The sequence below is a fragment of the Ursus arctos genome, unplaced genomic scaffold (assembly GCF_023065955.2).
Source record: "Ursus arctos isolate Adak ecotype North America unplaced genomic scaffold, UrsArc2.0 scaffold_26, whole genome shotgun sequence".
NCBI lineage: Eukaryota > Metazoa > Chordata > Mammalia > Carnivora > Ursidae > Ursus > Ursus arctos.
In genome coordinates, this window is record NW_026622941.1 from 24,543,326 (window position 1) to 24,558,929 (window position 15,604).

A 15,604-nucleotide genomic window follows, 5' to 3' on the forward strand; every position below is an offset into this window, starting at 1 on the left:
AAGAACTTAAAAACAAGAAATGTCAGGGTTCCTGAAAACAAAGGAGGGTAGTCACACAAGAGACATTTTGTTTTCTTTAATCATGGATATTTCCAACTGGCAGAAAATAGCTTTATTTCTCACAAACGAAGTTAATGATAACATTGAAAGAAGTCACTTTCTTGCCTCAAATTTCTCAGATGCAGGAAAGCACTGTTTTGCAAGACGCAGCACTATTTATACCAAGGGACTTAAAGGGCATCCGTGTGCTGTCATTATTTGAGGAAAGAAAAGCAAAGAATTCAGAGGAAAGTTCAATATGCTGATCTCATCTCTCTTGTCTTTTCCCCCGACCTACCTAAAGAAAAGCTATGCTTTCTCTTCTACAGTAAATTAGCAGCTTCATTTCTGACAGAAATTATGGTGGCAACAAAAAAGGATCTAAAATTAAATAAATATAGGGAGGTAAACAATAACAAAGTATCAATAGAATTCTAGGCAAAATCTTATCCACAAGACAAAGATACAGAAGCGTTACTATACCTTCCAGCAAACATAGTTTCTGCCTGGGAGGCAATTTCATCTATATCAGGAACAATGGCTACAAAGACAAATGGCAAAATCTGTTCTTTATCGTATCCTAGTTAGCAGTCACAGTATTTATACCAATATTAGCATACTTACAAATATTTGTCTTAATTTCTTTATGCCACCAAATGTCAATTAATAGTTTAAAAAGTCACAATCTAATTCCACTTAGAGATCAACATTTTAAACAAAGTTTACATTTTAAATATATATTGCTATCGTCAAAAATATATTTAGAAGACCAGAAAACACCATTTACAAGGTCGTTTCACCCATATAAACGGGTATACATATATATATGCATCTACACACACACACACATATGTAAGTACATATAATTTAATGGGGTGATGACACAGAAGGATGTTTTTTAAAGAATCAAAATACAGCAATAATGAACCTTGTTACTATATGGTACTTCCAAACAACATGATCCTTTTATCCACACTTCCTTCTAAAATTCCATCCTTTCTTCTTATGGAATATTAATTCTTTTGTGCGTGAACAAATCGTGATTCCTCAACCATCCTCGCCACTAATATTTTGAAGATATCTTACTTAAATTAACACATCTAAATAAGTACATTATTTATTTCTTATCTCCAAAGCATAAAGAGAAAACAGAGCAAGATATAAAAAAGGAAAATGAATTCTCCCCAGAAAGCTCTCTCTTACAGAATCAACCCATGAAAGAGATCAGAGAGAACTGGTTTTCTGAGGGTTCCCCCTCATACTTTACTGACACTTAGAGCTTCTATTTCCAGAAGTCTGGCTTCTGAGAGCCAATAATTTTTATGATACTGTCAATGCAACCGCCAGCAAAATTTTCTGGTTCTGCCGTATCATTCCTGGAAATGGCCTTTTGGGGTTCTATACTTCTGGGAAGCATAAAAACAACACAGTTGCAAATATATCAGAAGTGACCTCCCCCTTAGGAAAGCTTAACTCCATCTACAGAGGCATGCTGCCTTTCGGATGGTACTAATGAGCTGGAGAGCAGGACATTGGTCTACCATTCATTTTAACTACGCACTTATAATCACTGAATCATTCTTTTTTTTTTTTTTTCACTGAATCATTCTTGTCACATTGATTGATGGGCAAAAAAGAGGAGGATACCTGATATTTTCACAGTGGCTGAGGTTAGAAGAAAATTTCGTATCTGTGTACAAATCCTATCCTCAGAAAAAGAATTCTGTGACTTGGCTAAATCTTTAATACGACATAGTTTCTAGCCTGCTGTTACTGGCCTGATCTATCCAGAAAAATGGAAATGTAATATTTCTTAGGTTTCATAAGGTACTTTCTAGAGCCATAAAATGTTCACAATAATTTTTATGCTCTTTCTTCACTATGCTCCTACACACAGAGGTAGACTGGCTTCGTTCTCACACTTTTTAAATGTGAAAGATTGACATACAGTACCAGTTCATGACCATGCAAAGTAAACACACACACACACACTCACACTCATACCCCCATTTAGACCTTTGGGAAATACTATGTCTTTATTCTTGAGTTGGGCAACAGCTTCCTACAAAACACCTTTTCCCCTTCCAGCTACATGTCACGCTGCTCTTTGATCAAGCAAAAAAGTTCCCTTGGATTTCACCAAAACAGCATGATGCTTACAGGATTCAGACTCCGAAGCTGGAGAGACTTCAGAGGGAATCCCTGTTTTACTACCTTCATGACCTTCAGCGAGTAACTTAACCTATCCGACCTTGGTGTTCTTATCTGTAAAATGGCACAATAAACAGTACCTTTACCTCATCGGGCTGTGAAGATTGCAAAATAAACTGCATTTTGAGGACTGAGCACCAGGAACTGCAAATATCCTCCCAGGAATCCTAGGCAGGTCATCTAATGCTCTGTCTCAGTTCCTTCATGTCATCGGTGGATATTATTTCCACATTTTTATCTCACAGAAATACTACTGTGTCTGAAAATGTGAAAGCTACAGAGCAAATATCGGCAGAGAGGAGATACCTGATGGTAGTAACGTATCTGGAGAGCCACTGGCAGACGTTTCCGAGTTTTCATTGTTCTCTCCGAATTCCTTCTTATATATTGACAGCATATATGAGATCCTATAATCTAGTCTGACACTCAGGATAAACTACAAAAAGCATTAAAAGCATAATTTTATTTTTTTTAGCATAGTGGTTAAAACTACAATTCATTACACCAACAACAACACAACTATCAACATTTCACGTGAACTAATTCGAAATCTCAGCTCTTAACACTTCAGTTGCATATACGCTTATCAGTCATAAAGCTAAGAAAAGTGATACATTTCCATTAGCCAATGTCAGTAAGATCCCAAAGCAGTTTTTTAGGAAGAAGAAAACTTGACTTCCCATGATTACTCTTTTAATATTCCAGATAAAGGTATCCAATGAGTCTGAATGAAGAGGCAATGATTTCACTGAGCACTCTGCAGAGTTACCATTGGCTCTGGGAGGACAGTGCTGGAGCTGTGACCTTGATTTATGCACAGAAAGGCCGAAATTTCGGGTATAATCGTGTGGATTCTGGCTATATCACAATCAGTCTTGGATCTGGGCTACAGAAGGACAGCTGACATATCAGCAAGTAACACCATGGATTAGCCTCATTGGTGCTTGTTTTTCCTTGGGTGGTGGTGTTGTCCTTGTCTTCCTTAACTAACACATTGGCAGAAACTAAGTGCCAATAAGGTTCCCATCTGTGCTAGGCACTCGGAAGAATGCAAACACTTGAAGCCCACTGCCCTCAAGAAGCCAAAGCCTGAGCTGGGAAAACAAAACATAGCATTGCTAACATGATTAGAAAAGTATAGAGGGCTAAATCATGTAGTAGAGAATTGAGTGGAGATCAGAGAAAGAAAAAGTATGTGCTACAGATTTCTGAGTAAAGAAGGGAAACAACAGAGAAGTGGTTTTAGACAGGGCTCCCTTCCATCCCAGTTTGTCTGAGATAAGCCTGGTTTAACCTTCTGTCCCAGTATTATTACTATCCGGGCCCCCTCCACTCTCAAAAGAGCCTTTTTTGGACAGTGAACAGTAATGGTCATGCATGGTACTGTCTGAACTGAGCTCCCAGTATTTCTGTGGCTCCTGCAGCACCCCCGTCCCTCCCCGGCTCCTTTCTCCCCCCTCCTCTCATCCCTTCCCACACTGCTCGGTTCCAGCAGCACTGGATGTTTCTGGCCTTCTCACATTTGTCCGGTGTCTGCTTCACCTTGAATATTCTTCTCCATACCAGAGCAACCAGTGTTTGAGATACCCTCCAAGATTCAGTTTAAATCCCTTTTTTAATGAAGCTTTCCCTGGTTCCCTGTCTAAATCCATTTTTCTCCTTTTTGCTCACCCAATACATTATTCACACCTATCTGTCTACTGTCGACCTAATACTTCTATTGTTTACCTTCTGTCTCTCTCTTTCTCTCCTCTGCTAGTCCTCTATGCTTCTTATGGGCAGCAAACATGCTCCATGTCAGCTATGGTCACCTAAGTTCAACAAACATTTGCTAAGCCAGGTACTAAGAAAGGTGCTGAGGGTACAAAAGGGGTGCGAGGATAAGACCTGCCTATGAAGAACGTATAACGTGCAAGGAAAAACAAACACCAAAGAGTCTCTTCTATTACCATGTGGTGAGTGCTGCAACACATCTCGGTTGAATGGATTCTATAAGAGGATTTTCAAAGCAGGGGACAGATCATGGGAAAATAGAGCTGAGAAGGGGCCACTGGACTTGATAGCCTTGAAGGAGGGTGGGAAAACAATTAGATGGCAGGTGCTTGAAAGGAGAGGTTTTTTTAAAAAAAAAAAAACCTATGTAAAGAATAAATTAATAAGACACTAATTAGTGAAACATTATTAACTTCTAGTTGAAGATTAGTGCTCATAGAATTGTATTTTATAAATATAAGCAAAATTAAAACTTTCATCTTTTAATATATTTGATTGTAAGAAATAAGTGGAAGGTAGGAAAGGGGCAGAGGGAAGAATAAAAACAAGACAGAGAAAGACAGTTGAGAGAGGGCCAAAGACAGAAGGAGGGGAGGCACCTGGGTGGCACCTGGGTGTGGCTGGAAGCGTCTGACTCTTGGTATTTGCTCAGGTCATGATCTCAGGGTTGTGAGATGGAGCCCCGGGTTAGCCTGTGAGCTCAGCGGGGAGTCTGCTTGAGATTGTCTCTCTCCCTCTCCCTCTGCTCCTCTCCACCTGCTTGCTCGCCCCTTCTCTCTCTTTCAAATAAATAAATCTTAAAAAAAAAAAAAAACAGAGGGAAAGAATGAGAGAGAGATACATAAAATGATGGGGAAAGGAAGGAAGACCTTGTGAAGAGGAAGAGCTGGCAGAAAGCAGGAGACTTGTATAAGGAACATGGCTCCAAAGAAATTCTTTTTTTTTTTTTAAGATTTTATTTATTTATTTGAGAGAGAGAGAACACACGAGCACAAGCAGGGGGAGCATCAGGCAGAGGGAGAAGGAGAAGCAGGCTCCTGGCTGAGCAAGGAGCCTGATGTGGGGCTCGATCCCAGGACCCTGGGATCATGACCTGAGCTGAAGGCAGTCACTTAACCGACTGAGCCACCCAAGTGCCCCCAAAGAAATTCTTGAAGAGGTGTTCTAAGAAAGAAACGTATTCAAGAGCAGCACATAGGAACACGGAGTGAATCAGACCCAGAGACGGCAACACAAAAATCAGAGTGAGAAAAAAGGCTGAATAAGAAATACATTAGAAGCCCAAAAGAGGCAGCAAGAGAGGTCAGCCCTCATCGGCCCCACCGCAGTATCTCCAGCTCCTCATTTTTTAGCTGTTAGATTGTTTTTCAAACGCTGATCTTTTGTAATTGTGGACTAAAATGAGGTCACACATCTTAGAGGTTGTCCCATGAGTAGGATGATGGTAAGCTACGGACTCATTAGGTCCACAGGTCAGGTGATCGCTACCGTTCTCAGTTTAAGAATAGGAGAACCAAGTGAGTTTTCAGGCTCATGAACACAGGGTTGGGAGGCCTGCCAAAATTTCTCAGGATTCAGCCTTTGGAATTTCTGGAGCAACTGTGAAACTTGTATGATTATAAATCTAATTATTTTAAATAAAAATGTACAGACCCTTCCAGGACTACTAACCCACTTCTGGCAGCTCAGTCTACATTAAATTATGATGAAAGAATTAGTAAACTGTATCCAGAATCTTAATAGATCCTTGAAAACTCCAGGCTCCAGTCTCCAAATCTGGAATGCTATAATTAAAGTATCATAAAAATACTTTCCAAACTTAAAAAAAAAATGCTAAGAATTCACAGCTACAGTAATGGGGAATTAATTCACTAAACCAGTGGGCATGAAATAATAATTTATGTCCTTTAAATTCATAGAGCTAGGTATTAGACGATATTCATCTTAAAAACATATATTATTCCTAGCCTCCTGGGAATAAAAACACAGAGACAGTCACTTATATAAAATACTGAAACCAATTATTAACATTTTTTGTTAATAATAAATAAAATTTTGAGTTTCTTGCTACAATGATAAATCTGGATACCTGGAATTACATGTCCAATTCAATTAACAATAAAAATAGAATTGAATTCAATCTCAAGTTTGCCTGCTCTGAAATCCTGAAGTGAAGGCAAAATGAAATCAGGGTCAATACTAAATGAGAAAATGCATATGAAAGAAGTTTTATCAACCTCAAAGCACTCCACAATTGTTAAATATCACCAAAAACACATTTAATGGAAATAAGTACATGTAACTAATGTGTTAAATAGTGTCATTAACTTAAAAGAAATAAATTAGATCAATAGCATTTCAGAATATTTCCACAGTGATTTGGAACAAAGAGCGTAAGAAGTGAAACCGAGATGCACAGTCAGGTACTTGTCCCTTCACTGCCATTACGCCACCTACCTGCAAAATCTCAATAATCTTCAGTTTGGTGTCCATCACGGTCACATCTTCAGGCTCTACGGGGCTCCCCTGCTTGCTGGGGTGGATGTTGGGCTGAACGTCAGGCACACTCATGGGGAAGATAGAGCCTCTACTGAGTACCATTTGGGTCATCATCTCTCCCACCCCATGGATGGTTCTCATGACATTGTTTCCTGGCACAAGAAAAGTCTTTAAGTCAACACACACATGACAGCTGGAGAAACAGGTGCAATATCCAGGTGGTCAGAATCAGACTGCAAGCATGAAAGCACAAGTAATAAGATAGGACAGAAGAGCACCAGCACTGCTCTGGCCCTTTCCTTACAGACAAAGTACAGGTACTGCAGACCCATTTCCAAATGACAGATTTTAAAAATGAAAGTTTACTTTTCTCAGAAAATGCTTTCCAATGATGCACCATGGTGAGCTGTGGTAGGTCGGATAACACCCAAGTCAGGAAGCCCTACCAACTGTCACACCAGTAGGCCCTAACTTTTACAATAATGCGAACGAACTCTACGATTAATGAGTTGCAAGTGAGGATGCCGGCATTACGTGAGAACACGGAAGTGGTGACGAGCATCCTAATGTTACCCTCAAATCAAGGACTTTACAGCTTTGCCTTCATAATGCTTGGGGAAAGAGCTTGTGAGGAGCCTTGCTGTAACTTCATTTTAAGAAAAAAAAAGTTTCATCTGGGAAAGAAGCATGTGTGTGCCAGTGCACTTCCCACTCCTTCATCCAGTTGGAATAAAAAACCATCATTCAAAATCCACAGAAAGCAATGATGTTTGAGGTAATTATGAAAACACATTAGTGACAAACATGATCATTTTCAAAAAAGGGAGCACTCCCCTTCCATGTCTTCTGAGTTTTTTGTTCTGTTTTTGTTTTTTTTATTTCAGAAGGTAAATTCTCTAATCTTTGTTTTTTATTATGTTCAATTAGCCAGCATATAGCACATCATTAGTTTTTGACGTAGTGTTCAAAGATTCATCAGTTGCGTATAACCCAGTGCTCATCACCACACATGCCCTCCTTCATACCCATCACCTGGCTACCCCATCCCCTGACCCCTCCCTTCTGTAACCCTCTGTTTGTTCCTCGGAGTCCAGAGTTTCTCATGGTTTGTCTCCCTCTCTAATTTGACTTCTCATTCATTTGTCCTCCAATTCCTTTCACTGACCACAAGCAGCTGTACCAAAGGATCGTCCTGACACTGCTCCAATTTATGCTCTCCAGCCTGACTGTTGTTTCTCACTTCTAAATTCCCACAACAGGCAGCAAGGATTCAAAAGAACAATTGTCTACTCTTCTTTTGGAACAGTGGTCACTGCTTCGTGTATGTTCATGGAGCTTTGCCTCAAGCAAAAGCCTAAGAATCTGGCAAATAATTTTCCTTTCCCTGAGTGTCTCAGGGTATATAAACCAAGAGAAAGGGAAAATGAAATAAAATGGGATGAGATAAAACTCTGGGCTCTAAGTGAAAAGTATAAACTATAGGGATACCTACAGGATCAAAGGGCAAACAAATAAAGAAAAGGAAAATACTGAAAGGATGACTCAAAAAAGCCTTGATGGTCTTGTGCAGACCAACCCACAATTATCATCAAGCCACTGGTAATCACTGTGAAAAGCGAAATGCCTTTTAAAACTTATTATCTTATGTACTGTATGGTGACTAACATAATATAATAAAAAATCATTTAAAAAAACTTATTATCTTATCCGTATATGAAATTAGTATACATAAAAGAGGGTGATGCTTCAATAGTACATTTTGGAGTAGGCGGAGAAGTAACATTTTTTTCCTAGAGTGGCATCTTCCAGGCAGAAATTTACTGGTTTTCCTCCTGAGAGTCTATGAACTTTATTTGACTGCTGTTGGCATAAACCAAAAAAAGGGGGGAAGAAAAAAACATATATGAAAGGTAATTTCCAAGTTTAGACAAGATTGGCATAAAGGATTTGAGAGAGAGCCCTATTTTCTAGGAGAACCACCTTGAGGCAGAATGCTTCATTTTCTGCAGTTCTCAAGCAATCACAGCAGTTGACTACTTCCAAATCCCTCCACTGTTTGCTACGTGGATTGCAGGGAAGCACATCTGGCCATTGGCAATGGTTTTCGGTCACCAATGTTTAACCAGCACATTTATCCGAATCTTGATTCCAGTACGTATATGCGTTAGCCTCCAAGAGATGCTTTCTCGCCACTAACACAGAACAGGCTCCTGTTATTGCTACCCCTGATTCACACAGAAACCCTTGGCACCCACAGTGTCTGCATCTTATTTAGATTTGCATGGAAAATAATCACTTAATCCAAATGATTATTACACAGAAAGTTAGTCCAGACAATTCTTTTCTCCAAATATAGAACCTGTCACCAAGAAATTAAAATCGAGAGGCCTGAACCATAATAACACATAACACATGTTGTCCATGACATGGGTGGGGGGTTCATTCTGGTTCTACCACATCCTTACATGCCTGTGGCATGTGGTCACCACAAAACTCTCCTGACATCTCCATGTATGGCCAACTGAGAGGTCTCAAATTAAAAGATGCTATATTTTCTGGAGTTGCTTGGTGGTGATGAGAAGTGCTTAAACTGTGAACTATCACAGCTTGGAAAACATAAGTCAAATGCCACATAAATCACAGACATGCAAGGCTCCCAAGTATCCATTTCTCCAGAGAAAAATTTCTGATCCTAGACTGTTGAGATAAGTCAGAGGCCATCAGTTTTCAACACTGCCAAAGAAGAAATCTTACCATTTCTCCTCTCAATCATAATTAGTTAATACTACTAAAAAGTTTTCAGTGGAAAGGCTACTGTATTACCATATAAATCCTCTGGACAGACTAACCGCTAAAAATTCAACTTTTCTTTGTCTTTTATATTAACCCAGCAGCCAGAATTTGGATTTATGTGTAAAGGGTGTTGAGATGGTTGGAAAAAAATGGCAATCACCTTTGTTAAGAAAAAGTAGGAAAGAAGGAATTGCTTAGAAATAAAAACAGATGGGACTTTTCAGGTTCTTTTATTATTTGATTGTATGGATAGTTTTACTAATCCTAATTCCCTCAAGAAAAAATCCTAAAAGGTAAACGGGTATATTAAATGCATAACAGGAATGGTGGCTGGGAGTGGACTGAGAATACATTGTTCGTTTCTTTGTTTCTTTGATGGTTCCGATGAGTCAAGTTTCCATTACCAGTTCCAGAGAAGTAAAAAGCAGTAAGAGACCCACATGATATGGAAGCTGAGCTGACCGTGATTTAATTGTACCTATTCAGAAGTCATGCTACTGCTTGTGAGCGTTATTGCACTCAACAACCATTAACAGTTATGTGGATTTCTAGAAAGCATAAGAGAGTTAACAGAATCTTACTCGAATGAAATTTGCCTTATGACTATTGGTATTTTATTCTATTTAAAGTCACCTTTATTTGTTATCTTTTTCTATTAGAAATACGTAACACTAGAAACGATAACTTGAATTTTCCAGTTGTTTAGATATCAGGTAGACGTTTCTGGAAACTTCTCAGCATTTATAAGAGATCGTAGAAATATTTGATTAGAGGAGTTCTGTGAATAATTGTTCACAGCAATTTAATTGTTCTGTGACGACTAAGGTCACCTCCATGTTTTATAAAGAAGCCAAGGAATGGATAACCCAAAAACCATTCTTCCTTCCCTGAAACATATTTTCATAGTTGGATTTGAAAAAAATGCATCTGCTATTACAATAACTCATTTGGAACAAAATGATGTTAAACTATAAAGACATGACTCAGGAAATCTTCCTACTTCCCATCCCTGCTTAGCAGCTCCTTATAAACCTCCACTTGCTGGAAGACGCCTACACTTTAGAACTGGAGTGGTTTTCTATTTTGAACATTCTCTGGAGCAGTGCTTCCTCCCAGTGGCTGAGGGTCTGGTTACAAAAGGACTTTTCTATATGCAAAACAAACAAAAACATTGACACAAGATCAAAGCCTAAATGAAGCTAACGATACAAGCAGAGCAATGGGTACCGTGGTACCAACCTGGATTAAACGGAAGATCAAGATTTAACACCCTAAGAAGACAACAGATAACCAGCGTTCCAAGTTCAAAGTTAGATCACGGATTTTAGAGAGCTAGATAATCCAGTCTCCATCAGATGTTTAAGCCTTGTGCTGGACCTACTGGGAATCTGCTGTTCTTCTGCTTAGAGCTCTCTTAACCAGATGGTCATTTAACTTGCTTTCTCACTCCTTTACGATTTCTGGTACAATGTCACCTCCTCAGACAGACCTCTTCCAGCCACCGTCTCTAAAAGACAACTGCCATCACTCTGGATTTGAAAAAAAACTGCCACACACCTGTGTTACATTTCAGTCATGCCATTATAACCATCTCACATCATAGTTCATATTTGTCTATGTGCTTAATGTATACCCCCCTAAAACACACACACACATAAAAGCTCCATGAAAAACAAAGATCCTGCCTGGTTTACTGCTCTGTCTCCAACACCTGGAATAGTGCCTGACACACAGCAGTCACTCAATAAATGTTTGCTAGATTAATGCACTAGTAAGAGAAAAAGATATTTGATAAATGAATTATTAAAAATGAGATTGACATTTTTATTTAAAAATTGGATCTTATTACACTAAAAATATTCCATCTTTCATCAAGGTGAGTTTTTGCTTGCTCTCCTTTATATTTTCCCAAATTTTCTAAATGTTTTCAAAAAGCATATAAAATTTCATGTTACTCAAAAACTTATTCATTAAAAAGAAAAGAAAAAGTAATAAAATAGATACCAGAGAGATAAGGGGAATCATGAAATCTGCTCTTATCAAAGGCAAATCACATCCCATGTAGTTTGCTAGGCCACATACACCCTCATGGTAGGGTGGGGGCTCATGGGACCCACCCCACTTTACTCAGCGAGAAAGTGGCAGAGCTTCAGATAGAGGTCAACAAATATCAACATGCAGCTTTTTCCCCCACACCATGCTGCTTTGCTAATAGACCATCATCTTACAAGTTTCCAAATATTTTATACTAGAACTCAGAAAACCTACCAAATGCAGAAAGCAAAGATTCTCTTTTTTTTAATAGTCTTTTTTTTAAGTAGGCTCCATGCCCAACATGGGGCTTGAACTCACAACCCTGTGATTAAGAGTTGCATGATCTACTGACTGAGCCAGCCAGGCACCCCCAGAAAGCAAAGATTCTAATTTAAAAAATGTGAAATTACTATTAATCGTATAATGAATTATCCAACGAGTTTTTATTATATACAATGGGCCACACACTACTCGGAGCATTTTATTTGCATTGCACAATGTAATTTTAAGGGCAGCTCTTGCTCAGAAAGTATTTATTAAATAACCAGTGTTTATCCGGCTCTACACTAGGGACAGTGGGGTGGGAGGACATAGGAAAACATAAGACATATCCATAACAAAATTTAAGAAGAAATACAAGGCAGCTGAGAGAGTTATAGTACAGCATGGGCAGTTCAAAGGTTGCTTTGGACATTTTTTTTAATTAAAAAAAAATTTTTATTTGAGAGAGAGAAAGAGTGCACACACGCAGGGGGAGGAGCAGGGGGAGAAGGAGAGAGAGAATCTCAAGCAGACTCCACGCTAAGCTCCAGAGCCCAGCATGGGGCTCGATCGCATGACCCTGAGATTATGACCTGAGCTGAAATCAAGAGTCTGATGCTTAACCAACTGAGCCACCCAAGCGCCCCTAAAAAATTTTTTTTAATTTAATTTTTAAATTATTTTCGGGTGAGGAGAGTGAAGGGCAGCTTCACTGAAGAGACACAATTTTGAACTAGGCTTTGAATGGAGTTGAAGATTTAGATTAGAATGATCTTTCTCAAATTATTTCACCATGCTATGTACACACTCCTAATGTAACAAAATATGTTCCAAGTCCTGTGAGGATAAGATTATATAATACATGCAAAAAAAAGTCATGAATGTATCATATAATTGTAATGTAATTGTAATGTATTACCTCAAAAAGAAAAGTGGAGGCCATGTGTGTGCTTTCACTACATCTCTGAAAAACAAGTATTCTCCATTTCACCATATTCTATTAGAATGGCCACCATCCTACTAAAGAAAATGTGGTTCCATCATAACTCATAATCTCTCACCCTCTGGCCTGATTGACACATAATATCACCTCAAAAAGGAGAAGTCAGAGAAGTGGTTTATAAAGAATACTCAGCGGACAAAATAGACAACAGGACACCTAATTTTCTTCATTCTAAATAAATACTTACTGAATACAGTATGTTGATAATTCATTGACACATTCCAACTTTCCAAAACCTTAGAATTAGAACAAAGCAAAACCTATTGAAAACACGTTACCAAAATATAGTAATGTTATTATCCATCTTTCTTTGAATATCAAGTAGACTGCTTAAAAGAAAATTATTTCCCATCCCACCCACACCCTAAAGAAGTGTTATTCAAAGGATGAATTTAAAAAGCAATTCATACAAAACAGTGGTTGAGTTCTACATCCTACTTTGGATTTCATCACTGTCAAATACTGACACAGTCATTTCAATATTCCAAACCTCAAGATTTTAATTTGCAACACTGACTTTAATTCTTAACACTTGGTAATCCAAGCAATAAATGAATTTACATACTGCTTTACAACTGAGATACAATCTAGATACAATGAAATGCACAGATCTTACATGAAAGGTTTCAGCAGTTCTGCTCAAGAAGGGCATATACCCATATAAACCACATGTCATCTAGATGCCGAACATTTCCATTACCCCAGAAGCTCCTTTATGCCTTTCTCCAGTTCCTCTCCTCTACCTTCCCCCTCACCACCACCGCCGAGAGCAACCACTGTTCTGATTCATCGTCACACTATAGAGACGTGCACTGAATGATGCACAGTTTAATAGGTATGATTTTAGCTAAATGATCATAACCAACGAGTACGAGTACATCAATCATTGTTAAAGTACAGAAGGGCCTCTAGTTCCTTGCTGCGCTACTGTTGCCTCAACCAGACAAGTATTTCTGTGGATGACTGGTGAAGTCAGAGATAGCCTGTTTCTTAATGTAAAGGTAGCAGGAAACAAGAAAGAATAACTAATATAGTGAATGATTCCATCAGATCCCCAAGCTACATCCCCAAGCTACAGGTTGAGAGCAGGATAAAATCAAAACATAGAACGCCCTATACTCAGGGCCCAATAAAACCAACTAAACTATATGATGGAAAAATGTGATGCAACAGGGCACAGATTCAACTTCAGCTGTGTCCAAGTTCCACGGGGATCTATACTGTGCCATTATTACCAAAACACAGTTCACCTGGACTGTATTACCAAAGTGAAGTGTTCAGAATGAATGAGAAAATAACTGTCCTTGCCTCTGTGCTGGTCAGACCAGAGATCGGTGACATCTGAATCCTAAGAGGAATAGTTAAAGAAACCACACAGACAGGAGGAGATGCACAGGTGACCCACTGCCCATTTTCAAACACAGATGGAGTGGACATGTGGAAGTGATGCTTGATTTCAGTGTGGCTCCAGGGAACAAAAGTAGGACTGCTAATTGGAAGCGAGAGGGAGGTATATTTAGGAAAATCTAACAAAACAGACCTAATATAACCAAAGAGACCTAATAATTGGAGCTCTTGGAAATAAGAAAGACCTGCCTTGTGCATCAACAAAATCTTGGTCACTCCGAGGTTCAAGGAGATCCTAGATGACCATTTGTAAAGGGTGTTATATGAAGATTTGAAATCTGTATATTGTGTAGATGATTTCAACAGTCCCTTTATAAGCTAACAGTCTGTAAATTTATGTTCAGGTTCCAACAATGTACCTTATTGTAGGTCACTGGTGGACGCGCACTTCAGCAGAAATTGCGAGAACTAGGGAACATAATCCCCAGTGTATTAGCACCTTGAGGCATCAGATTCTGAGGTCCAAACAGTATTTATAAATAGAGAAAATGGCTGGAGTAGAGAGGAGGTGAGGACAACATGGCCCTCCTCTGTCATTCTCATTATTTGTGAGGTCATCCCTGGGTATTGATTCCATCCTATTAACTCAATATGGTAATGTCAGTAGCTCTCCCTGGGTGCCAGGAATCATTCACATCACTCCTGGGTAACCCTAGAGGCTTCAGAGTCACTCTACAGCTTAAGGAATAAGAATAAATTCCACGCTAAGCAATGGAAGGTGCTCCACCCACTGTGTGGCTGATAGCTTTGAGAAACCAAAACACAAAAAACTACACATGATGCTTTTGTTTCAGAAACACAGACAAACACAGACTCAGTCTCTTGCCTCTACTAGTCAATCAATTACGAAGTCTAAAAAAATAATTTTATGTATTATAACTTTATGTGAGTAACATCTGAGAGAGCCAAAAGGAAGTCATACTTCCAAAAGGAAGAGGTACTTCGTGACTTAGTGTACTCTGTAAATTATGCATGCCTCATACCCATTAAGCCCTTGTGAAATTTATTAACTTTCACAGTTAGCAAGTGAATATTTCAATCATATTACTCTATTAAGACGGTGCATCAGAGATCACTGAAAAGGTATAACATTAATCACTAAAATTAAATTGCAGGAACAGAATACCAGGAAATATTTTAACATGAACTGGCATTTGTCATGTTCTCTCTCCTTCATTGCAAGTTTGGAAAGCAAAACTAGAAGTTCATAAGTAATAAAAGAAAAACAATCCTATATTTGGAATGTCATGGTCCAGAAAATATTTTTAACATTCAAATACTTACATATTTATATAAAATACATAATTTACATTCATCAAATGCATTTCACTCAACAGAGATTTTTGAAAGCCTAGTGTGTAAATAATAGTATATTATGCATGGTACAAGTCAGCTTATAGAACCAGAAACAGAATCTGTTTTCACAGTTTTTCTCCCCACTTTGCTTCTCACAGTCAATAAATCTGAAACTTTATTATGGAATTACCCAAGTAGTAAATCTAAGAGTCATGGAGCCTTTTATAAGCCTACTAGGAAAAAAAAAAAAAAAACAGACTTACAAAACATAATTACAAAGTTAAGAAA

The 15,604-nt window shown here is 38.5% G+C and overlaps 1 protein-coding gene across 2 annotated transcripts in view; it reads right to left on the minus strand.

Moving 5' to 3' along the window:
- The window catches only part of ITPR2 (inositol 1,4,5-trisphosphate receptor type 2), a 472,588-nt gene that overhangs the window by 285,339 nt on the left and 171,645 nt on the right, over positions 1-15,604 (minus strand). For both annotated transcript variants that reach the window (XM_026502230.4, XM_044385596.3), the window contains 3 exons: positions 6,481-6,674; positions 2,557-2,686; positions 523-580 (listed from right to left, as the gene is read on the minus strand). In XM_026502230.4, the coding sequence (XP_026358015.2) occupies positions 523-580; positions 2,557-2,686; positions 6,481-6,674 (382 nt within the window). The remainder of the gene's footprint in view (positions 1-522; positions 581-2,556; positions 2,687-6,480; positions 6,675-15,604) is intronic.